Below are 25,000 nucleotides of genomic sequence, written 5' to 3'. Positions count from 1 at the left end.
CTGTAACCAAACCGATCATGGAAAAGATAAAAAAAAAACGATATTATAGTTATCCATTCGTATATTAAAAACTTTATTTAGCTTTTACTGGCAATGCTTTTGCCATAGAAACGAAAAAAAAATCTATGTAATTCCTAATTTTCCAACCTTATTTTTATCAATAACAAGACGCTGTAAACAGCTTGTACTCAGGGCGCCTGTTTCATTGGTACTTGTACGTTGTAGTGAGATTCAAGCAAAAGGCGAAAAGCGGCTTCAAGATGGCTACGAGTGGTATGATATCTTAGTGTGGCAGTATTGTTAGTAAAAAGCGTAGTCTTATTTGTGATAAATGGATGGACTTGTGGAAATTACTCTATCATTTTAAAACGACACATCTGTGTAAGCTAATACAGTTTGATCCGTTCCGCGGATGCTTTTATAGCTGAAAATTTAAGTCGTAGAAAGTTTTACAAAAAGGAATCTTATTCCTCGAATTTGCGAGCTGTCGTTGGGTTTACCAAAATGCTAGCTGACCGTTTGCTGCACTTTTAACGACATTTACGAAAGGAATTAGTTTAATTTCCAGTGTTTCGAAATTTTGAGCCGACATTTTGCCGTAGGAAACTCAGTGAACATTTTCTTTGCGGCTAAATTCGAATTTCTGAGGCGAGTAAGGTCTTCCGAACAGATATCCAACCTGGGAACGAGGTCGACAGATATCCACCGAAGTGAAACGTTGGGCCCCCCTAGGCACTCGAAATACCCATTTGTTGTGTCTGCGAAAGAAGATTAAGCAACGTGGATATTTTCTCGAAATTAATAAGAGAACGGTACGTTCAACTGATCATGAAATAATTACGGGATTGTGAAAACTATGAAAATTTAAATGCGTGAAAATGAATCTTTAATTCAACTCGGTCACCGATGCAATTCATACCGAACGCATGCTAGTTTTCGTGGTAAAGAGGAAACAGACAGTTGTGGTCAAGCAGGATCTGATTGCGGGTGAGCAAATACATGTTGATTAGTTTGGTTCACTCCGATTCGATTGTTGCAGTGTCGGCATAAGATTTAAATGGAAATGTCCTGGAAATGTTTATTCTTTGTTTTGCCAATTCTCGTCAATACATCGGGACACGGCATACACGGCTGTGGTACAGTATAGACAGAGAAACAGGCTGATAGGCTTGCGATGCAGTACGAGAGACAGATCGATAAAGAAATTCACATTATCAGCTTGGATTAGAATCCATTCTATTGGTTTGTATCTTGCTGTAGCGTAATCTAACTTGGCAGTGTTTAAACTTAACGTTGCTGTGTTTTTAAATTCAGTTCGATAAGATGATTACTATTTGGACGAACGCCTCACACGACTGTGCTGATCGAGGACTGGGGCAGTATCATTCTCGTTGATTGGGGCAGTATCATTATAGTTGATCGAGAACCGGGGAAGTATCATAGTTTAACGTTTCATAGTGGTTTATAAAATCCCCCAGCGGTCGTCCTGTGAAATTCAAACGCCATCGTTATCTTCTACTTATTAAGTTTCGCTATCACGCGAAGTTAATTACTTCAACGCAAAGCAATTTTAAAACCACCAAAGAATATTGTAAACTTACGTTATGAGAAGGCAGAACTCCATTACAAGAAGGAAAGAAGCAAAACAAACACGAAAAGCTATCATCAGGGCTTCACAAACCGCGTCGACTCTTGATGAAGAACTTGAAGACGTCGACCATACAATAGGTCTAACAACTAGTTAGGAGTTGTTGTAGATCCGAGGAGCAATGAAAATCAAAATTCGTGAGACAGCCGCGGAAGTAGGTAAGAAAACTCTCTCAAATCCCTTTGACACCTTTGGGAATTTATGCGCATGAACATCAGTGAAGGAGAAATGTCGTCATCAGGCTTTTGATCGCCGGTCACTTATTGTTGCCATCGTTTCTAAACATTTATAGTGGATTAAATTCAGATGTCCGATACCCGTCTTCCGATTTTGTGTCACGTGATCGTTTTCGCCAGGACACACGGAAATTAATAAGTGCATTTATTTACATGACGTCTGTATTGAGAAATTATTGAAAATAACTTGCACTTAATATTTTCCCGAAGCAGTCCTCACGCTCCGCTTCAAAGACGAAAATTGAGTGAGAACCTTTTACTTTTCGCCACACTTTTGCAAACGTTTTTCCAAATTGAAGACACTCATGAACACACAATGTAGTGAAGTCGATTTGTGAGCGGTCCATAAAATAATAGTTCACAGCTGTATGTGCTTACCCAATCAAAATACTAGGATTCCAATGACCACGATCCAAAGCTTTAAAAAAAATGTATGTACACCCTGACTAGAAGCTAGTCTTGAGTGCTTTTAGTCTAATACTTGTATATAGGTTAATTAATATGATGCTGAACTAAGTTAAGAAAAGCAAGTGCTTGCTTCATAAATGGCAAGTACCATGCGCGGCCATTAAATCGTCTTCTTAAAATACCATCTAGCAATATTTATTTTCATTTGTATTTTTATTTTTAACAAAACAGTTATTCCACTGGCGATTGTCAACTCGGAGCTATGCACCTCTCTCATTGGCTACATGTATCTATTGGCTGTCATCTCATATCCAACGCGAGTTCGTGGAATAATTGATTTTCATACTTCAGCCTCGAAAACAATAGGCATCATCTTCATAGTGGCTGGAGGGCAAACGTGGCTAAAATTAACCTAAATGTATGAGACATCGGCCGACTTTGAACCACTCTAACTGCGCTCCAAATTAACTGGCTTTCCAATTAAATTTAAAATTAGTTTATATATCTAGGTTATATCATTCATCTGATCAAAAATAAGTTTGTATGAAATTTTGTTTACAGCCATTATCGGCTGGATCTGTTCTTTAAGTTTGTGTCAATATTGTTTTTAAAAGACGTACTCGCCGTCAACATCCATCTAATTCGAACGGACTAACAAAGGCTCAAAGTAGTGTTTGCCCTGCAACCAGGATGGTATCAGAAACCGAGAGAAGATCTATACTCCTACTGACTGTTGTATCTTAGCTACAGGTACTTATTTTTTGATGGTAATTTCATACGTTAATCTCTAGGTTTTGTTATTTCTTGTTTGTATCATCACCCGCTTTGCGAATTTGGATATCGATGACAATAAGCCATTTTCGAGTTGCTTTGAACCTCATTATGAAAGTAAGATTTCGTGCAGAGTTTTTATTATGAAAATAAGTTTTAATTCAGATGCAAACAAAACTAATTTTCAGATGCTTTTTGCATTTAGCCTCGCTTTCGTAATGAGGCTCAAATCAAATCGGAAATGGCCTACTCTAACAGCTAAACGTATTCCTCGCACAATCCAACGTTTCGTTCATTTTTCACTCAAACAAACTGACAAACAAACTTAATCAGTTTGATGAAGTCACAAAGATGGATTTTAATTTGAAATAGCAGGCATCAGCCGCTCTTTCAGTGGATGGCCAAAAGTTAGTAAACAATCAACTTAGTCATGTTCTCGCGGCTCTTTTATGACCAGAAACTCATTACTTAAGAGTTTCTATGAATATGAATATATGAAGCATGTATTTGAACTGCGGGTGAAAAAAACTGTGAGCCGTGACGAGGGCGATAACTAGGAGGATGAAAAAAATAAAAATAACTGCGAGGGTCTTTCTTCTATTTAATTAAGACTTCTGCTATGATCTTGTGTTTTAATTTTTTTCAAGAAAACTGGAGGTCTTAGTCATGAAAATCTTCCCACGATTTTGTGGCGTCCTAAATTTCGCTGTATACGTAGTGAAAGAAATCTTACTCATGATCAGTGCTAGAAAGGTTAAGTATTTAAGAACATTTTGGCGGTATTTTCATATGTAAATTGAGGACCAACTGGAGGGAAAATGTCACTTTCATTTAACTCATCACAACATACTCATTTTGCTCAAATAATAATATTGCTTCTAAGCAAATATCCAGCCTCGCCAGATCTGAGAAAATCAAAAAACTATCAGTTCTTTTTTCTTTTTTTTTTTTACAATGATATCATAATAGACTTCTTAGATCGAGATGTATGAAAAATAATTGCGCTCCACTCACTCTTTTTTTACTTCATATGTATATTTAGTTGTCATTCTCTCGTATTATAGTTTTCTGTGCGAATGTTTTTAATTATGCTGGCTTAATGTTCGCTGAAGCAAAAGGCACAAATTCTGATATGCCTTGTTAAAGATAACAGTAAATTGCAGTTTTGGCCGTCATGTTGGAAGGCGACGTCTCACCCTACAATAATTTTGATGTGTTCTTTCTGTTTTTAGTGTCATCACTGAGTATTTAGCGCATCGGGCCTATCTATACACGTTTTGTCGCGGCCATGAATGAAATAAAAACTGCCTCCTTGATGCAGCTGGCACTTCAATTTGTCTAGGTCTCGTGCTGATCACGCGTGATGCCTAGTCCCCCCCCCCCCCCCCCCCCTATTTTTTTCTCTCAATTTGTCTCACTCCCCATCCCTGATTACGTCTGCTACGCAGTCTACCGTGTCGCAAGAAAATTTTGCGATGGTTTATTTTGCGGATTGGCGAGTTTTTGTGGTTTGCGGGAACAAATTTTTGCAGTTCGAGATGACTAAAATTTTCGCTGGGAACTAATTTTTGGGATGCTCTGTTCAAGCAGCAGAGCATTTAAGTGGAAGAAACCTTAATATTTTTAACTTTATTGTGCAGTATGTTGAGTCACAGTTCACTCTACTTACATATTAGAGACATATCACTGTAATACCTTACTGCGTAAAGGGACTGAACAACAACAAAACAAAACAAAAGGCCTACCTGGCCTACTATGCACAACTAAACACTATATTATTTTATAAGAAAGCAGTATGAATGTTTGAATTACCGTAGCTGAAACCTTTCTAGGCATACAGAGGGGCTTTCGAGTGAAACATGTAACAAGTATACAACTTTGAGACCTAACTGGGAGCGGCCTGCTAAAATGCAAAACTTTGCCCTACTGTAACGCAATGAGGCAGACTCAGCCGATGAAAATAACACTCTTGTTCAGTTGAAGTTTCAAGAGTTGAAATAACTTCTGTGCAGACCGCCACAGAAGCGCCACTAGAGCATGGTTAGTCTGTTTAAGTCCAATGTATATCGCCCCAGTGACGCAGATCTATTAAAAGTGTAGTTTTTAGTTTAGCTGAAGGGAGTTGATTTTTGCGGCGTTTTATTTTGCCGGTGTTTATTTCTGCGGGAACTAATTTTTGCGGATCGAGGTCAATTCGCAAAATCCGCAAAAATTAGAACCCGCAAAATTTTCCTGTTACACGGCAGTTTGTCCAAGGAATTAGACAAAATACGTGACCCCGCTGTGCAGACGTTACTGGTAGTGATAGCCTTTTCCGCTGCCAAACATTCAAATGAAGTCTGGCACCCAGTTTGGCTGAGGACAAAACAGAGCAAATCCTACCGCTATAATTGACCACCCAAACGGTTGGTGGCTCGCCAGAACGGGATTTTTAAATTAAGAGTTGTCCGTTGTTTTCAAAAAGACCGAAATAACACTGCAAGTCTTTCTGGCTGTTTTCAAAACAAAAGAAAACTACGCAATTTGCCCGAGGGATAGAACATGGACATGAGTAGCTAGTCTGTTTTCGCTGAAACGGTGAGTTGAGCTACAATTTTCATTACTGTGGTGGCGAAGGTTAATTTAATTAACCAGTTAATTCGGACAGCTGTCTATCCTTGTGCCCGTTCGCAAACAGGTCTGATATACGTCAACTTTCCTCTAGTTTTTATACCTCCCTTAAAAACAACTACTTCTTTCTTTTTTTCATTTTTCGGTGCCTCCGGCTGTTTTTCTTAAATATTTTGATTTATACAAGAGCTTTGAGTTGGAGGACGGAAAGCCTTCATTGTTTACGCGGGCGGCTGAAACGTCCCACAATATGCAATTTTTTAAAATAATTTTCAGAAATGTATTTTGCCCCCCAGGCTCTTTAAATTATTAAAACTAGTGTTGTCACTAGCTGTCCCCGTTTTGTATGGGAAGCCAAACAGGTTATATGGGATGACATAGTGTGGGTTGGATCAGTATAGCTGAATGCAAGATACTTGCGGCCCCACCAGCATTTTTACGATCCCAGGTTGGCCAAATCGATATTTTTTCTGTAAATACGTACTATAGTTTTACGCGGGAATCTCAACGATGCCTTCTCGGGTTTTGGCCCAGAGGCTTTAACCATGCGGAGACAACAGACGGCCATTTTCATGGAGGGACATTTCCTTTGACTACAACCACCAGAATTCCCGTAGTTTTCCCTTTCAAATTCAAATTTTATAATTGCAATTACCTAATTACACACATAAATACTTAATTGTACTTTCCCATTGGGGCTTTTCAGGAAATATGGACGACTATAAACACTCACGCAACCAAAACACTATCTCTTGGTTTAGTCTTAATATTATATCTCAGTTCTCTATGTTCACGTGGGATAATTTAAGCCTTGCAAGTAATCAACTGGGCTGTATGCTTTGCTGAGTATATTTGTATAACTGAGAATTTGAAAAAGGCGGAAAACCAGGGCTGGGACCAACAACAGATGAAACTGTATAATTTTTTAACTTAAATTGCAAATTTCTGATAAAAGAATAGAAAACAAAAATGCAGAATAGCTGCAGGTGATAGATTTTTTCTTGGCAAGGAGCAAAATTTACTTTTCATGAGCAAATATCATCCACTATTTTTTTTCACTCTAGCTAGCTAGCTAGCTAGCAATTGCAACTGGAAAAATATCTGTCTTTCATGTTCGTGTGAGTAGTCTTATGGCAAAACGTTTGTCTAAAATGCTTTAATCACTTCGTGTGTGGTGCTGATAAGTGGCAGAATCCCATCGATCCTAAATCAAATTTGGCGATTGAGCTTCAATTTTATTAAGCTTTGGCAGCCGAGAAGTTAAAGAAAATTCCTCTTTTGTTATTAAAACGCAGCGGCAACAATTTTTCGCAAAAGTGCCCGGTTCCTTCCCAACTTGAATAGTCATGCACGACGATGTTTCGCAAGTAGAAGAAATACAAAAAATTACTTTCATTTTTAAAAGTCTTCTTTGCTGTCTTTAATGATATGTTAAGTCATGTGTCCGCAGTATAAGCTTCACACACGTTTTCTTTGCTAAGCAAATATACAAGCGACTTGAATCCTTTCAAGCTGCCGACTTTAATAATATGCGAAGTAAGGTTCGTCGAATTTTTACTGAGTCGCTTCAATAACAGGCCCGAGACCAGACCATCGTTTTACGGAAAACGGTCAGATTTTTTTTTTTTTTACAATAAATAGATAGTTTTAGAATAAAAGGAAATTCCCAGGTTTAAGTATGGAAAATACCTTTCCACACAAGGGGAATTTTTTTTTTTAAATCGCGAAACGGTCACATTTTTTTCCTGGATCCGCGCCTGGGCTATGTTCGATGTCAGCGCTAGCCTTCGTCCGATTTGAGGGAATTCGGCTTTAGCAACGTTGACGGCGACGGTAGCGAAAACATCACTATTACAATGAATCCGCGTTTTTTCAAACGTCGTCGCGATTGTTCGATTCCAACTCGCTTTAAATGTCATACGTAGGTGAAATTTCCTGGAGTTGAATTCTTGGAGACCGCACCCAAGTTGAGAAAGAGAAAGAAAAATTTGTCGTCGTGTGTTTACGTCGTAAGACAGGATTGTGTGAGTGGTAAAAAATGATGTCGTAATGAAGATGCCCTATCCCTTAGAAGTTTTCTTTGAATATCATGATTGAATATGTATGACGAATTTCAAATTCCGCTGAAAATTACTCCTGGGATAGCTGGTCACTGACATCTGTTTAAGCCAACAATGGAGTTTATTCTCCTTTTCAAATTTCCATTGTCAAATCTGCAATTATTGAACAGGTGGAAAGGAGCAGAAAGATGTTTTCAGGCGTATTTCCATAAGACGTACTGGGAAAATATCTGTAAAATGTAAAACAACATTATAGATTCGGCTTTTTTTTTCAATGCTTTGGATTTCCTCTTCCTTATCCAATTTTCGTAGTAGAATAAGGAGTGCAACCAATTCACTGAAAAGCTATTCCGCGAAAAAACGATTCTTTTTAAAATCAAAACCAAAAATTTTTTTATTGTATTGAAATTACAATTTTCCACATTATGTTATTCTTCGGGAGAGTAGAATGATAATTCTCATGCTAAAATACGAAACAATCAATAGTACACCAGGTGTCAAAGCCTTTTTTTTTTTTTACTCTTTTCTAAACCTAAGAAAGGCACTCAATTAAATAGCAGGTCTTGGATGAATAATTTGGGGCTGTGAGTTTAAATCATTAGTCATGCAAGCTTGGAGGCCATCTTGATCGCACGAAACCAGCATTAAGCCCAAATCGGTATCCGTAAGTTTAATTTTTTTATATACTTAATCAGGAATATCTTATTACTATTACTAAATTTAATGCTTAGCTTCCATGTAGAAAATTTTCCAAGGGTTACTGATTGGAACGCCAAGGGTAAGAAAAGTGGCACGCAGCTCGCTTACTCACTCACTCACTCACTCACTCACTCACTCACCCACCCACCCACCCACCCACCCACTCACTCACTCACCCACCCACCATTCACCCACCCACCCACTCACTCACTCACCCATTCACTCACTCACTCACTCTGACTCACTCACTCACTCACTCACTCACCCACCCACCCACTCACTCACTCACTCACTCAATCACTCACTCACTCTGACTCACTCTGACTCACTCACTCACTCACTCACTCACTCACTCACTGAATCACTCACTCACCCACCCACCCACTCACTCACTCACTCACTCACTCACTCACTCACTCACTCACTCACTCACTCACTCACAGTAGGCTTCGACTAATGACAGGTTCATTGGGCCAGCTTCTCTCACCACAAAACTAGGATCGTCAATGTAGTCTACCTCCAGAGCTTGAGCATAAAAAATCATGTTTTGTCGCATATCAGTTCTAAACTTTAGTGGTCGGTTATTAAAAGACAGTTTAGACGGTGTATAACAAAACCACGTTCTAAGCCATTTTCAATATTGCCAACAGTCATATCTAAACACTCACTCACTCACTCACTCACTCACTCACTCACCCACCCACCCACCCACCAACCCACTCACTCACTCACTCACTCACTCACTCACTCACCCACCCACCCACCCACTCACTCACTCACCCACTCACTCACCCACTCACTCACTCAATCACTCACTCTGATTCACTCACTCACTCACTCACTCATTCACTCACTCACTCACTCACTCACCCACCCACCCACTCACTCACTCACTCACTCACTCACTCACTCACTCACTCACTCACTCACTCACTCACCCACCCACCCACTCACTCACTCACCCACCCACCATTCACCCACCCACCCACTCACTCACTCACCCACTCACTCACTCACTCACTCTGACTCACTCACTCACTCACTCACTCACTCACTCACTCACCCACCCACCCACTCGCTCACTCACTCACTCAATCACTCACTCACCCACCCACCCACTCACTCACTCACTCACCCACTCACTCACCCACTCACTCACTCAATCACTCACTCTGATTCACTCACTCACTCACTCACTCACTCATTCACTCACTCACTCACTCACTCACCCACCCACCCACTCACTCACTCACTCACTCACTCACTCACTCACCCACCCACCCACTCACTCACTCACCCACCCACCATTCACCCACCCACCCACTCACTCACTCACCCACTCACTCACTCACTCACTCTGACTCACTCACTCACTCACTCACCCACCCACCCACTCACTCACTCACTCACTCACTCAATCACTCACTCACCCACCCACCCACTCACTCACTCACTCACTCAATCACTCATTCACTCACTCACTCACTCACTCACTCACTCACTCTGACTCACTCTGACTCACTCACTCACTCACTCACTCACTGAATCACTCACTCACCCACCCACCCACTCACTCACTCACTCACTCACTCACTCACTCACCCACCCACCCACTCACTCACTCACCCACCCACCATTCACCCACCCACCCACTCACTCACTCACCCACTCACTCACTCACTCACTCTGACTCACTCACTCACTCACTCACTCACCCACCCACCCACTCACTCACTCACTCACTCAATCACTCACTCACCCACCCACCCACTCACTCACTCACTCACTCACTCACTCACTCACTCACTCACTCTGACTCACTCTGACTCACTCACTCACTCACTCACTCACTGAATCACTCACTCACCCACCCACCCACTCACTCACTCACTCACTCACTCACTCACTCACTCATTCACTCACTCACTCACTCACTCACTCACTCACTCACTCACTCACTCACTCACTCACTCGTCCTTGAAACAAGCTTGTGCGAACGTGTTTCCCTACACACCACTCAAACACACGCATTTTCCCCCTGCAAAGAACCCGACCCCAAATGATCAAATTGTTCTTCCAGCCTCCAAGTAGGCTTCGACTAATGACAGGTTCATTGAGCCAGCTTCTCTCACCACAAAACTAGGATCGTCAATGTAGTCTACCTCCAGAGCTTGAGCATAAAAAATCATGTTTTGTCGCATATCAGTTCTAAACTTTAGTGGTCGGTTATTAAAAGACAGTTTAGACGGTGTATAACAAAACCACGTTCTAAACCATTTTCAATATTGCCAACAGTCATATCTAAACATTGTCTGCTGCTGAAGGTTACAAGAAGGCTTGCATCCCAGACTAGAAAACTATTTATCTACTTAAAATAAACCACTTATAAACAGATTTGGAGGCCCACTGATTGTCTTAAGCCGCGGCCTAAGTTAGACTCTGTTTTAATAACTGGTCCTATGTTTTTCGGATGCGATAGCATTTGCAACTGTTTACTTCGAATGGCTGTGTGCCATGGCAGTGCCGCTAGATGAAGCAAATTTCTTGATCGTGTTAATTCCTTCAAGTCTGAACCCAGGAAGAAACAGTTTTGAGTCTTCCAATACTTGCTGTACTAGTTCTTATCGTAAGGGATGGGTTTTGTTGAACATCTTCCCTGGCCATTTAACTGGCGTACAGGCCTTTGCCTTTCTGATTTTTTTTTTCTACGTTCTTGACAATTGTCATTCCGACCACGGTCTATGATAAGTTACATTCTCAGATAAGTTAGTTTTGTTTCCTGCCAAACGAGCTAGCTCCCATAGACAAGTACAAGAAAGGTCTTGTCTAGCTTCCCACGCAGTCTTTTTTAGGGGACTCGTATTGGTGAGGATGTAATACGAGTTCCCTGAAAACGACTGCGTGTGAGGCTAGGTCTTGTCTGGATGGCGAAGAGAACCAACTTTGTTTAATGAGGGTGACACTTAACAGTCTGTTATGACTGACAAACCCGTGGCCCTCAGATTGCGGATTGAATTGGGTTTTGAAAATGCTAGTTTTTAATATAAGGAGAGGAGAAAGCCGGAGAACCCGGAGAAAAACCTCTCGGAGCAAGAACGAGAATCAACCACAAACTCAACCCTCGTGCATATAATGCCGAGTCAGGGAATTGGACCGGCACATTGGTGGGAGGTGTTTAATTTTGGCTCGGGATCATTATTTCTATTTGTAATTCAGTGAAAAATAAACTCAATAAATTCAGCTTTGTCACCGCAGCAAATACAGGATTCATTTTGATTCAAATTATAGGAAAAAAAACAAAAACAAAAAGGAATAATGTATTCATGACTTGCTTTTCTCGAACCACTTTGCATAATACTTAAAATTATTCCATCTCGTTCCCCAGTCTGGCGTGTTACCAAGATATTGATCACTGGGAGTCCAGCCGCCGTTTAACATCAACACATCTCAATGCATCGACATCTTGTCAAAGGAAAAAGGAAAGGCACTGTCGACTGCAAAGGTACAGTCGAATCACTTGCAAATGATCACCTTTCATGGGTCGAGTTTTTGAGTAGTTGCTTACAAGAAGCTAAAATGTATTTCAATCGTGTTGCAAACTGTAACCGAAAAGGCTACCACTGGATGAAGCAAAAAATAAACTCTGCTCGTGATTTTTATCTATGCAAACTGACAGCTCCTACAGTGGAACCTCAATTTAACGAAGTGCCAAGGTACTTGGGAAATTGGTTGTTATATCAAGGGTTCACTATATCGAAAACCTCGTTATAACGAATTTGCGGAAAAACAACCAAAATGTTCGTTATATCGAGGTATAGTTAATAATTGTTTTGTAACGGTGTTACGCTGCACTAGTCCAGTCCAAGAATTGGACTCTACAGTCGCGGTCGACGCTACCTCAATACTCTATGGGAACTGACATTTCGAGACAGAGGGAGACAACATACGTTGCACTACCCAGCAATTCCGGATCTGAACGATTATAAGAGCATTCGTGCTTTGATGTCTGTATGAAGGTACAGAAAACTTTTTGCTTGAAAATCTGCGGGGAAAGAGTAGCGCGAGCACGAGTCACGCGCAAGCGGCGAGGCTGTGAGTAGCGCGTGCGGCGGGAGACGAGGGAAAAGAGACTGCAACGGTTTCATACAACGATTGTGAAGCCCGGCACTCTGATGACGGAGTAATTCTATTGGTTGATGATGACGCACACCTGTCAGCAATCTTTATTAGTGATATGCGAGGTGATAAGTAGGGAAAGGCTGCTGTTACGCTCTATTCTGTTTGTTTACTATCTGCGAAAACACAATTTCACAGCATGGGTCTCATGCAGTTACAAACACACACTTGATTCCAGCGTTCAAATATTCTTTAGAGCAATAAAGCGTTACATTCTCTGTGTCGTGCCCCTCCCAAAGACCAAAATTTATTCTGCAGGAAAAAGCTTTAACCGAGATGTAAATTTTCAAAGACATGCATTCGTCCCGCTGATCATGAGAAGGCGGGAAATAAAAGCACGTGTTATCAGGGTATCTTATTTGAAAATGGGAGGAGTTGTGACGGACACGGACTGTCAAAGAGCTTCACAATCGTTGTATGAAACCGTTGCAGCCTCTTTTCGCTCGTATCCCATCGCGCGTGCTACTCGCGGCCTCGCCGCTCGCGCGTGACTCGTACTCGGCTACTTTTCCCCCGCGGATTTTCGAGCAAAAGAGAGATTGCTCGCAGTTCACGGCACTGGCACTGTTGACATTTATTCGTTATATCGAGGTAGATTTCAAGTTTGGGCTTCCGGCTTGTGTTCGTTATAGCGACGATTTTGTTATACGAGGTTCTTTCCATGCTTTTCACTGTTACTTTGGCCGGGCTAAATAATATCGTTCGTTATACCGAGGACTTCGTTACATAAAGGTTCCCCTGTATTACAAATGTCAGTGGTTTGACATACAAACGACTCTTTGGTCATCGGTTGGTCACCAGGCGACCAACCGCTGACCAAAGGGTCCGAGGGCTCTGGGTACGAGATTGGTTGATTCACGTAGGCTCAACTGGAATTAAACCTATTAAGGTAGTCACAATTTTTTTTTACACTTCATGCACGAAACCCATTTCCGTTCATTTTATTACATGGTAAGGCAGTCTAAGGCTATAATTTTGCACCTTGATATAACTTGTGAGTGACCCACCACTTGTCTGCGCAACTGACAATGTGTTTATACTGAGTGGAGAAATCAGATGCTGATGATGTTATAGCACACTTTGCAGAAGAGAGAATATAGTTATAATAACGTATGTCGCTCCGATCCCTTTTTCATTTAGGCGTCTGAGCGATCAATTAGCGTCCGACAAACTAAATTTTCCAGACTTTGAAACCAAATAGTTCACATTTTGGTGAGTAATTTATCTTTCTCCTTGTGTTTTTAATAACTTAAATTTGATAATTTTAGAGCACGACTGTTTCGAACATAAACTCACATAAATCGTCCTCGAGCTATTTCCCAGTTCCCAAACTGATTTTCCACTTCAAAGGAGACAAAATCAACCGTATTTTTTTTTCTTTGACAAAAAAAAAAAACATGTACAAATTTTATAAATCTATCGAATTTCTAAAAACTTGACAAATTTTTATTTCTAGGGAGAGAACAAATTTAACGTTTTAAAACTATCTCATGTCAGGTAATTGGGAATTGGGCAAAAATCAAGTGTAATTTTATGTATCAATTTTTTTAGCCCGGGGCAGATAAAGTTCAAGATAAAAAACATTTTATCATTTAAAGGGGAAATACAAAAACAAAAAAACAGATTCAAATTGGACTCCATAATTAGACTCGAATTGTTGGCTATTAAATTTGCGTCACATCTGCGCGTTTCCACAATCGAAGGCGACAGAGGACAGAGTCTAAGAACGCATCTTTATTTTATTTAAAAGCTGTGTTTCGACAGGTGGAGCTAGAGCGATAAGAGAAAGTGGAAATTAAAAAAAAAAAACAAAAGTACGGCCGTATACCTGCCGTGGTTCATGATCAGTTGCATGTAATTCAAGTACTACATAAGAATCCAATTTGCACTGTCCTGTTCGATCGGATTTAACCCTATTAACCACTCAAAGCAAATTGCGGTACTTGGTGTTTGTGTGGTTTTTAGTATGGCTATTAGAGCGGTTTTCTATTGAGTATCGAAAGTAATTCGCGTTCGCTTTGGTTCTGCTTTACTACGTTCTTCGATTGGTTGGCAAACCTAGCGCCATTTTCTCAACCAATGAGAAGCAAAACTAAAACCAATCGTGCCTCGTTCGCACGCGTTTTCCCGCGCTTGGTGCTGGTTACATGTATTTGCTACGAATTTTTATTGGTTTATCGTGTTGTTTGCGTCTATTGTGATCGGCCAGAGTAATTACTTTGGCTTTGGTTTTACGAAACTCAAATTAAACCCTCTCTAATGGATTTTATAATCTCAGTTTTTAAGGAAATCTCAAAAAAAAAATGTGGATTAATAGCGTTTTCAAGTTGTGAAAGATTTAAGTTCCGAGAGCAACATTTCTTGATTTCCTTTTTAGAAACTTCCCTATAGCCTATTAAAATTGACCCTTTATCGTCTGACCTAAATAATTTGTCGGTAATCTTGTGATTGGTCAGTTACTGTGGTTTTGGTTTTACGACACTCAAATGAAAACCGCTCTAATGGATTTTATAATGTCATTTTTTAAGGAAATCTCTAAAAAAGGCTTTTGCGTTGGATTAATAGCATTTTCAAGTTGTGAAAGATTTAAGTTGCGAGAGAAACATTTCTTGTTTTCCTTTTTAGAAACTTCCCTATAGTCTATCAAAATTGACCCTTTAACATCTGACCCAAAGATTTTCTCGGAACATATACCAAACCATCGCGTAGACTTTTTATTTGTTTAAAATTTCGTTTGACAAAATCTACAGTAGAAATTTGATATAAACGTGCGTAATTGTCATTAATTGATATTTTTCCTGTTTTTAATTTCATCTTTACGCCCATTTTCGTAACAAATAACCTGAAATCGCTGTAAAATAAGTAGTTTTCAATTTGAAAGGTAAACACAGAAAACCAACAAAGTTTTTACTGTTAAGAAAACGTTTCAGCCTAGTTACTAAAACGAGGTCTTACAGAAAGTAGCGTTTTTAAAGTCACTAAGCCAGCATTTTTAAAAAAGGAAGATAGCAACGTTTACACGCGCCAGCATTTATTGCACGCGTCAAAAGCCCTCGGCGTATTTACGAAGCCTTAAAAGCTACGCATTTAGTTTTAGGATGTTTTAAACCCACTCTTCTAATGGGCTCGTGGAATTATTGAACTACAAAAGGTCATTTGTCAGATACGAGTCGTTATGGCACTTGTGCGGTCTGATTTACATAGCGTGGTTAATACTATTTTTCGCATTAAATTTTTGACCTGCGACGCATTTGATCCTGAAAGTACATGTACGATTTTTGTGCAACCCTTCCCTTCTGAAGTGAAGGTAAAATACCTTTTAATCGCTTTATTTTCTCAATTTTTCGTATGGAGACTAGTGTGGGTTGAAGAGGTGCCAACCTGGGTTCCCAAGGAAACAAATTCAGCCCTGCTAATACTGATAAAAGGAAGAAAGACTAACGGTGTCAAAAATATTTAGGTCTTGGTTCACGAGTTCTCGACCAGTCTCGTGACACTGCAACAAACTAGAGTTTGCTTTTAATGATCATGCTCTTGTTTTGTAGAGTGTAATCAGCTCAGCAAATCATCAACAAAATTAAGATGACTAACGTTGCATCTGTCGAGAACAGCACGGTCTCGGATGGAAGTGGCGAATCCTTCGACTGGCAAGCCATATACGTCCTGTATGCCACCGTCATGTTTCTTGTGCTCACCGTTGGTTTCCTTGGCAACATGCTCAGCTTCTTAATATTGCGTTACCCTGAGCACCGAAGAAAAGTGATCAATCCATTAATGATAAACCTGGTCGTCGCCGATCTCCTAATCATCATACTGGTGTATCCAGCGTTGGTCACTACAAACCTCCTGGGGACGCCACTGCGGGAAGGCTCTCTAGCCTGCATGTGGTCCTCCTTTGCAAATGGTGCAGCTGGTATCACGTCCATTGCCACCTTAGTCGCCATGAGCGCTGTTATGTATCACTCGATCAAGCAGAGTCTGCCTCATCCTAAGATACATCCATGCCACATGAACTTACTCTTGGCTGCCACGTGGTTATACGGGATATTACTTAATCTCCCGCCCATGGTTGGTTGGAACAAGGCTGTGCCCGGTAAAGCCGGTTTCAGCTGCGCTCCTGATTGGACTAACTCCGATCCCTGGGCTATCGCATATGTTATTTTCCTGATGGGATTTGGATTCTTTCTTCCACTTCTTCTGATCGGAACGTTCCATTTCTTAATCTACAGGTAAGTATACTTTAATACAATGAACAGCGTAAAACTCGCGTTTGATTAGTGTAGCGGAGTTTGTGATTAGAGTATAGACGCATGAATGACGTGTAACCAGCATATTTTAGAGATAATGAAGCAACAATTATTCAAAAAAACAATAAAATACAAAGCAATGTATGGCTTTTTTTTTTTCCAAATTGAAGCTCTTATATTATCTCTGGATACCAAAAGCAATTGCTAAGTTCTGCTTTCTCCACATAGTTTTAAACCACGCAAAAATATCCCTTTATTAGTAGGCACCACCTACAGGAAACCCGAGTATCTCAAGATGCGCTGAACGTATGCTCAATAACAAAAGTAGGCACCGTCCTTAAGCATATAAGTTTTTAGTTCTATTTATAATGGCTGTGTTAGGTTCGAAAGGTATTGTGGTAAAATGTACAACCGCCATCTTTTCCCGCACGGTGGATTGAACAAGTTGACCTAAAATTAGGAACATTGAAAAAAGGGTAAGCTACCCTTAGGCAACCGGTTCCACGTTTGCAACTGAGCGACAATTAAATCGTCGTCAATTTCTCTTGGGAAGGTTTGAATGTGCATTGAATTTAAGCAAGATTTCACTCGAAGGCGCTGTAACTGTTTCGTAAAAAATTACATTGTTCTCTTTTACCGATTCTCGCACCCCTTAGCCTGCTGCAATTTTAGATGTTCCATGGACCAAAACGTATGTCAAATCTCCGCTGAAAACCAGCATTACGGACTTTAAGCAAGCAGGACGGCAACGCCAACGAAAACGTCGCTTGAAAGTTCACGTTTCTAGAACTACTTTGCGATTTTATTCCAACTCGTTCAGATTGATATGTACAGTGTGGCCGAACTATCCTGGAATAGAATTGGTCAGGTAACCGGCGGCGTTCAAGTTGAGACCGAGAATAAAAAAACTCACCGTCGTGTACTCACGTTCTCCACAAAACCTTGCATTTGGTATTTTCATGTTGTTGTTTGGTCGAGTGCGGCGAAGAAATGTACCGAATCGAAATTTATAACGCATGTGCAGGGCCTTTGTTTATCTCACTAAATCCTGTTGTTTTTATGGCGTTCTTGTTGCCGTTGCCGCAGTAGCTTCTTAAACTCCCTACTGAAGAAAAAATAAAAGCAAAGCAAGGAAGCAAAAATAAAAACAATAAAATAAATAAAATAAACCTTCCCAAAAGAAGGATAGAGCGGTTTCCAACTGAGTGTCGTAAAACTAAAAAAAAGATAATTACTCTGGCCAATCGCAACAGATGTAAACGACACAACGAGCCAATCAGAATTCGAAGCAAATGCATTTAACTGGCGCCAAGCGCGGGAAAACGCGTGCGTCGAAAACTCCATGGCGAGCCGCACGCCTTAGCAACCGATTTTGCCATCCAAATTTTTCCTCGATCACTACAGGAGGCCTATTGTTTACGGGAGTGCTGTTGACAGTTTAAAACCACATTTTCGGTGCAATACGAGCTCCAGTGCGTTGTAAAAAGTTTACAGCAATCAACATTCACTCACTGCGTGTAGTCGAATATTTCCGGTCAAAACCTCTGGAAAATTCAAAAACCCGGAGAAAAATAAATTTATCGTCGATGTGCAGCGAGTATTAAACACGGCAAAGCAAAGGCGACACACCCGATTGCTCGTCCTTATCAGGCGACTCACCCGAGATAAGAACGGCCGAGTTCAAAATCTCTCTGTGAAGAAATTTCTAATATTATTATCGGAGTTAGCTCACGAAGCAAAGGCGACGCACCCGATTGCTTATTGTTCTCAGGCGACACACCCGAGAGAACAACTGTGACCTAGCTTACCTTTACACAATAAAACCGTAAATATTTAGCCGGTATTTTTGGACACTTTTGTCGCACTCAGCGTGGTGAACATTGATTGTTAGTATCTATCTTACAGTCTGAAATACTAACATGTACAGTAACACGGTACCGCAACAATATCATCATAAAAGGCATTTTAAAAATATATTTTGTATTGACTCTGATTGTAAGAGTTCCTACACACGTGGGAAATGGTAGCTGGTGATCGACGCCGTTACACTTTTTCCCAAATCACGAATTTGCGAGTGCTGATCAAATATATAACGTAAACATAAAAATTGCACTTACCTTTGCGGACCACTGGAGGATGACGATTGACTTTATTTTTCATTCAATTATTGGAAAATGATGTAGAAAATTAGCTTGCCAAAAAATAAACTCTAAATTTGCATCGTAGAGACCATGGGCGAACAAATCATTCATGTTATGGTTCGTCGATTTAGGACCATTTAGCACGCCAATTAGATTGGCGGGAAAACGAAAACTTTTAGCAAAAATTGTCATTTTTCCGTTTCCGACAGTCGATGTGTTGTCAGGCTTTCGGACAGATCACAGGAGTTTTCGTTTCCAGATAACTGTGCGTTTCCACAGAAGCCAGGCTCTCTAGTCACAAAAACTTCATTGCTTTGCGGCAAACTCGATCCAGACATTACACGCGACTGAAAAAGATTCTTTATTATACTGTTGATAGATTGCTGCTTTCGAACAGGAATTCGATCATAGCAACCGTCATTCAACCTAATTAGTTTTAACACCTCTACGCGGCTCCTCATGATTGGTTTTGGTTTGGATTTCCATTGGTTGAGAAAGTGGCGCGAGTTTTGTGAACCAGTCACAGAACGTAGTAATGCAAAACCAAAGCAAACGCGAAGTTACTTTCGACACTCAATTGGAAACCGCTTTAAAATGAATACTTACAGGCATTATAACTGCACTGGGAAGGCGTTTGGAAGTCGTGAATCAGTCGGTTATACTTTGCCTTTTGTTTTCTTACTATTTTTCAAGGCGCATCGGACAAGGATTGATTCCAGGAAGTGTCAACGCCATGATTCAAGCCAGCCGACAGAAATCCCAAATGAGGCTAGTACGCATGACAGCTATGTGTATAGGGGCTTTTCTGATGAGCTGGCTGCCTTACGCCTCTGTCAGCCTAGCTGCCATCATCAATGGCAGTCACATACTTTCATCCGGGGAGGCGGAAATTCCTGAATTGATGGCTAAAGCGTCAGTTATTTACAACCCGGTGGTGTATACTGTCATGAATGGAGCTTATCGCGCATCCCTTTGGCGCATGGTCAGTGGCAACAACCTCAGGATTAGGGGTCAAGAGTACCAGGTTACCACAAGTGCAGTGCGGGGTGGCTCATTCACTTCGGCAGTTAACATTCCAAGCTATGACGAGACTGCCTTGTAACTGGAAAATGTGACATCACACCCGCAAGATCGACTAACAGGGATATCGAAAATCTCCAAAAAATCAGAAAAAAAAGTCTCAGAAACACTGAGGATTTTAAAGAATAAACACGCGTTGGGCTTAAACTATGAGAAAAGCCACCACCGAATACGACCTACAATTTTGTATACGATTCCATTGTTTGGTTACGTGAAAGTTGGGGCAAGAGAAAAGCTAAATGTTGGTTATGCACTACATTTGAGCAGAAGGGGTTCTGATATTTGCCAGGTATAAGCGCCACTAGTGACAAGCATCAAACTTCTCCTAACAAATATGACTACTTGTCAAAACAAACAGGTCACGAGAATATTGCAAATGATCGCCAAAGATGACAATGTGCTAATGTTTAAACTAATGTTTACAACCGTCCGACACCTTTATTCAACTCCCACCATGACCGGCAGCCAAAGTTGTTCCTCGGAACCGCGAGTTCAACTCCTCGGTCACGTTTATAAATAGCCAGGTGCTCTGTCTCCTCCCATGGTTGATGTTCTATTTAAAAATATGTTTCTTGCCCTTTTGTCTCATTAACCCCTACGAAGAACCCTTAAGGAAATTTTAACGCTAACAATCTTCTCACATGTTTCAATCACCGGAAAAATTTCTCGCAGGACTACAAAAACTGAGATTTGACTGATTCAGTTTGATATCCAAGCTCAAACGATTTTAGATTTTGAAAAAGACTGCTGTCATTTTTTCGAGCAATATTTGTACAATACACTGAATTAGTGAAGAAGATGACTTAAGGACGGTGCCTACTAATACCGAAGTATTTTTGTGCGGTTTATGACTATGCGGGAAAAGCAGAAAGCAGATCTTAGCAAGGGCTATTGAAATCCAAAAAGAAAATGAGGGGGGGGGGGGGGTAACCACGCATTTTTCAGAGAAAATTAAGCAACAATATCTCTAAAAAACGCTAAAATATAAGCAATGTATGGGATTTTTTCTCAAATTGAACCTTAATTATCTCTGAAAAATGTTTGGCTACCCCCAATTTTCTTTTGAGATACCAAGAGCATTTGGTAAGTTCTGCTTTGTCCGCATAGATATAAACTGCGCAAAAATATCTCTGCATTAGTAGGCACCACCCATAGGAAACCCGAGTATCTCGAGATGCGCAGAAGGTATGCGCAGTAACAATAGTAGGCACCGTCCTTAATTAGCCCAAAATGGCCGATTTCTTTTGCTTTAGCTTTTTTAGCCTTGTAAAATAGTACTTTTAAATCTGAAGCAAATATTATGGACACAATTAGTCTAGTTTTTCTGTTATTACGTTAATTGTGTTTTTTTTGTGGCTGATGTATTTTGTTTTAATTGAGTCATTGTATTTAGGTTACCTGATCAGTAGCCCTTAATATTTGTACGTTATTTATTGAATTCCTTCTTACATTAACTAATTCATAGTTCATTGCATTTTTTGGGAGATAATAGCGAAGTAAAATAAAGGTTTTAGCTATTAAAGTGCCACTGAGCAGTACTTTAAAGGCCATGTTTGTTTTGCAACATTCTTTGAAATGAAATTCAGCTATTTTATTTCTTTTAAAGGGCATCGGGTGTTGGCATGAAGTTGAAAGGGAGACCCTTGAAAAAGCAAGGATTTGGGAATAATCTTTATTTTCGCAGATGTTTTTCGTACAGTGTGGTATGGAATTAAAAGAGGTAGGGAGTAGACCCAACGTCAAATTTAACAGTAAAAAGTAAGTGAAATTTAACATAAAAAATGAAAAGTGAAAATCTGGCGAGCAGGGATGGCGCAGTGGTGAGAGTACTTGCCTCCCACCAATGTGGCCCAGGTTCGATTCCCGGACTCGGCGTCATAAGTGGGTTGAGTTTGTTGTCGGTTCTCGTCTTTGCTCCGAGAGGTTTTTCTCCGGGTACTCCGGTTTTCCCCTCTGCTAAAAAGCTAACATTTCTAAATTCCAATTCGATCTGGATTATTGTCAAGCACCTTATCATGATCATGACTCGGGAGATTACGCAAACACGCCCCGTGTTATTGACATCTTAGTGCGCGTTTTCTATTTGTTTTGTTGTTGTCGTTTTGGACATATTCTGTGTATTCTGAAAAAGGAATACACTGAAAAATCCTTTGTATCTGTTGCACGGTTACGAAAAATATCCAAATGGCCAAAGTAATAGAATCGAGTTCTTATTAGTGTTTTAGAAGAATACAATATATTTATTTTTTCGAGGTACTCTGATTTTAGTGGGGGAAAAACGCGCCCTTAGACTTGACTCAAATGGGACGGGTGGTGATCCTATTTCCTGACGCGCAGTTCGCGACTTTTACTTAAACTGTACCCACACGCCTTTGATACAAATCCGAAAAGTAGCAAATGCAAGTTCTTCGCGTGCTTTTGCAAGTCTCTCGTACAAATGGCACAGTTATCGTCTCATTTTCCTCTGAAGGACATATCTTGCGAAACACACCTTTCTTTCGTAATTGAAGACTTAATTACACGTACGATTAATCAGGCCGATTTAGTCGAATTTGTGAAAGAAAATGAGTGAGCGGACGAAAATAGGTCCGATTTACAAAAATCAGCGGCGGTGCTGCTAAAAACGTGAAAACGAACGTTTAAAGACGGTACCTCCAAAGACAGAAATTTTTATGTTAGATTCAAGTAGCCCTTGCTGAGATCTGCTTTTCCCGCACAGTCATAAACCGTACAAAAATACGTTCGTATTAGTGGCCAGCGTCCTTAAGAAACCCGAGTTTCTCGGACCATATCTTTATACTTTAGCACGACATATATTTTTACAGCCGCAATTTTAATTCCATCGAACTGATGAACGTCGAATATGCTCGATCAAAGCGCGAAGTTCTTTTGAACGTTCGGTTTCACGTTCTTGAGCCAGTGTCGAACCATTCAGTTTTTGATTTTTATTATGAATATTCTTGACAACGCTAGATTTCCGCCGCCCCCTCGAGTCTGGCTTTCCTCCCGAAGAGCGGCTGGTAATCGAGCCTAATTCTTGACAAGAACGATTAAAACTAACGTTGTCCGACGTTTTGATTGCACAACCGTCATTGTTGAGGCAAAGTGATTATTTTTTTGTGGTTTGATGATGTTGGTGGTATCGTCGAAAATCATCATCATCGTCATCATCATCATCATCATCATCATCATCATCATCATCATCATCATCATCATTATTTATTTGCCTTAGTAAAAGAAGAAAACATTCAAATTACAAGTCAGGGTAATGGCGAGGAGAGCTCAAGAAACCACCAGGCGTATAAGAGAGGCCACCTCGGCTGTCATTAATAAATAAAAAATATGGTGCTGCGTTAGTGCGACTTGGTCAATTCATGATTTTACGAATAAAATTTTTTTCCTCAAAGGTGAAAAAACTAGATGACGAAGTAACTGATATTGGCAGCGAGTTCTAGATTTCGGGACCTTGGTAAAGGATTGTAAATTGCTTAAGATTTGTGCGACAAGAATGCGATCGGACAGCATTAGTTTTAATTTTTCTCCTGGCGTTTTTCAGTAAACCTCTCGTCATACGATATTCCTGGCTGCAATTTTAATATTTTAAATCTTACATTTTTAAATTCTTCATTAACGCAGGCAGGCAATAATTACCAGCACGACAAGACGTAACCACATTCTGTGGTTTCATTTTGAACAGATGGATAAGAGTATTCTCTTTACAACTTCTTAAACGAGAGTAATACAAAGCAATTCAATGCTATAATATTTTCATTTTACAAAACCACTTAAGCGGTCAAAAACGTGTTATAAATTAAAAAAAAGCTTTCTGTCCGTTTGCACGACTGAGCAGCGATCAAGTGACTGTTCAATTCGGTTTTTATTCCTTTTCTTTTAACCCCAGCCGGACACTCCTTCACTTGGGTTGTTCAACCACTATCCTCATCCTAGCCAAATACAGGCGACCAATGAACTTGTCATCCTTGGAACTCCATTATGCTGAAACAAATAAAGAGCACAATAATGAAAAATATACCAATAAAACAGCACTTTGGATAAAGGCTTCAAGGTAGATTGTGTCCGAACCGTCGGAATGAACAAAGCCTCGAAGACTCACCAAGGTCGGTGCTTGGTACTAGTTTCTGAAGCATGAACACACTACAAGCATAGACCCCCTCCTTCCCACTAAGGGATATTAGACTTTATCCCATGCCATAGAGAATACAGCCAATCTGTTGCATATTCTGCGGTATGCAACGGGTAGTATTCCACGAAAAAATCCCGGCATTCCTTGTGGCCTAACAAATAGTTTGTCAATGAGTTTTTCCTGAATACTTCTTACCTTTTGCTGAAAGGCTTTTATACATTTAATGAGCAGTACCTATTTATATTTTTTTACTTTTTAATCAAAGGTATGTAATTTCAAGAAGCGTTGCCAATCTGTTGAATATTTTTTTCACTGATTGTATTTGCTGTTAAAGCATTAAAGAGTGACGTTTTTCGTTAATTCAATGAGTGGCATGGGATAAATTAGTTACGCAATTTGCTTTCTCGTGGTATACCGTGAATATCCCACTCGTGACTTGATTTTCCTTAGTATACACACAGTCGCCTAAAGGCTCGTGTGTATACTAAGAAAAATCAAGTCATTCGTGGGATGTTTCACGGGAAACCACTCGAACGCATTGCATAACTAGTATTTACTTGACTTGCCAAGGGTAAACGCGGCAGCTGGCTCGTCTTCCTTCAAATTTGCAGCAGATAAGAACTGGAACAGTCTCCCCAAGGATCTTCGCATGCTCAAGAGTATTTTTTAAAATCTTGATAATAATCTACACCATTGTTCTATTCGATGATCATTTTGAACTACGTTTTCATCTCGCTTTGTATTGATTTATTAATTAGTTTATTATTTTAATCACCTTTA

General features: G+C 40.2%; 2 protein-coding genes across 5 annotated transcripts in view; one reads left to right on the top strand and one right to left on the bottom strand.

Moving 5' to 3' along the window:
* The window catches only part of LOC146451148 (melanopsin-like), a 25,278-nt gene extending 4,546 nt beyond the window's left edge, over positions 1–20,732 (top strand). The window contains exons 1-5 of one of the 3 annotated variants that reach the window (XM_085099553.1): positions 5,547–5,640; positions 11,818–11,934; positions 13,749–13,820; positions 16,154–16,837; positions 19,690–20,732. In XM_085099553.1, the coding sequence (XP_084955679.1) occupies positions 16,191–16,837; positions 19,690–20,098 (1,056 nt within the window). In that variant the 5' untranslated portion in view covers positions 5,547–5,640; positions 11,818–11,934; positions 13,749–13,820; positions 16,154–16,190 and the 3' untranslated portion in view covers positions 20,099–20,732. Of the gene's footprint in view, positions 1–5,546; positions 5,641–11,817; positions 11,935–13,748; positions 13,821–16,153; positions 16,838–19,689 lie in introns of those variants that run through there. The other 2 variants (XM_085099552.1, XM_085099554.1) reach the window with 2 other exon arrangements.
* A 2,547-nt stretch (positions 20,733–23,279) lies between these two features.
* Positions 23,280–25,000, bottom strand: part of LOC146451143 (uncharacterized) — a 58,346-nt gene continuing 56,625 nt past the window's right edge. For both annotated transcript variants that reach the window (XM_085099523.1, XM_085099524.1), the window contains one exon: positions 23,280–24,072. In XM_085099523.1, the coding sequence (XP_084955649.1) occupies positions 24,051–24,072 (22 nt within the window). In that variant the 3' untranslated portion in view covers positions 23,280–24,050. The remainder of the gene's footprint in view (positions 24,073–25,000) is intronic.

Source organism: Pavona decussata, unplaced genomic scaffold, assembly GCF_977016875.1.
Source record: "Pavona decussata unplaced genomic scaffold, jaPavDecu1.1 SCAFFOLD_396, whole genome shotgun sequence".
Classification (NCBI taxonomy): Eukaryota; Metazoa; Cnidaria; class Anthozoa; order Scleractinia; family Agariciidae; genus Pavona; species Pavona decussata.
This window is presented reverse-complemented; position numbering and strand designations above follow the sequence as displayed.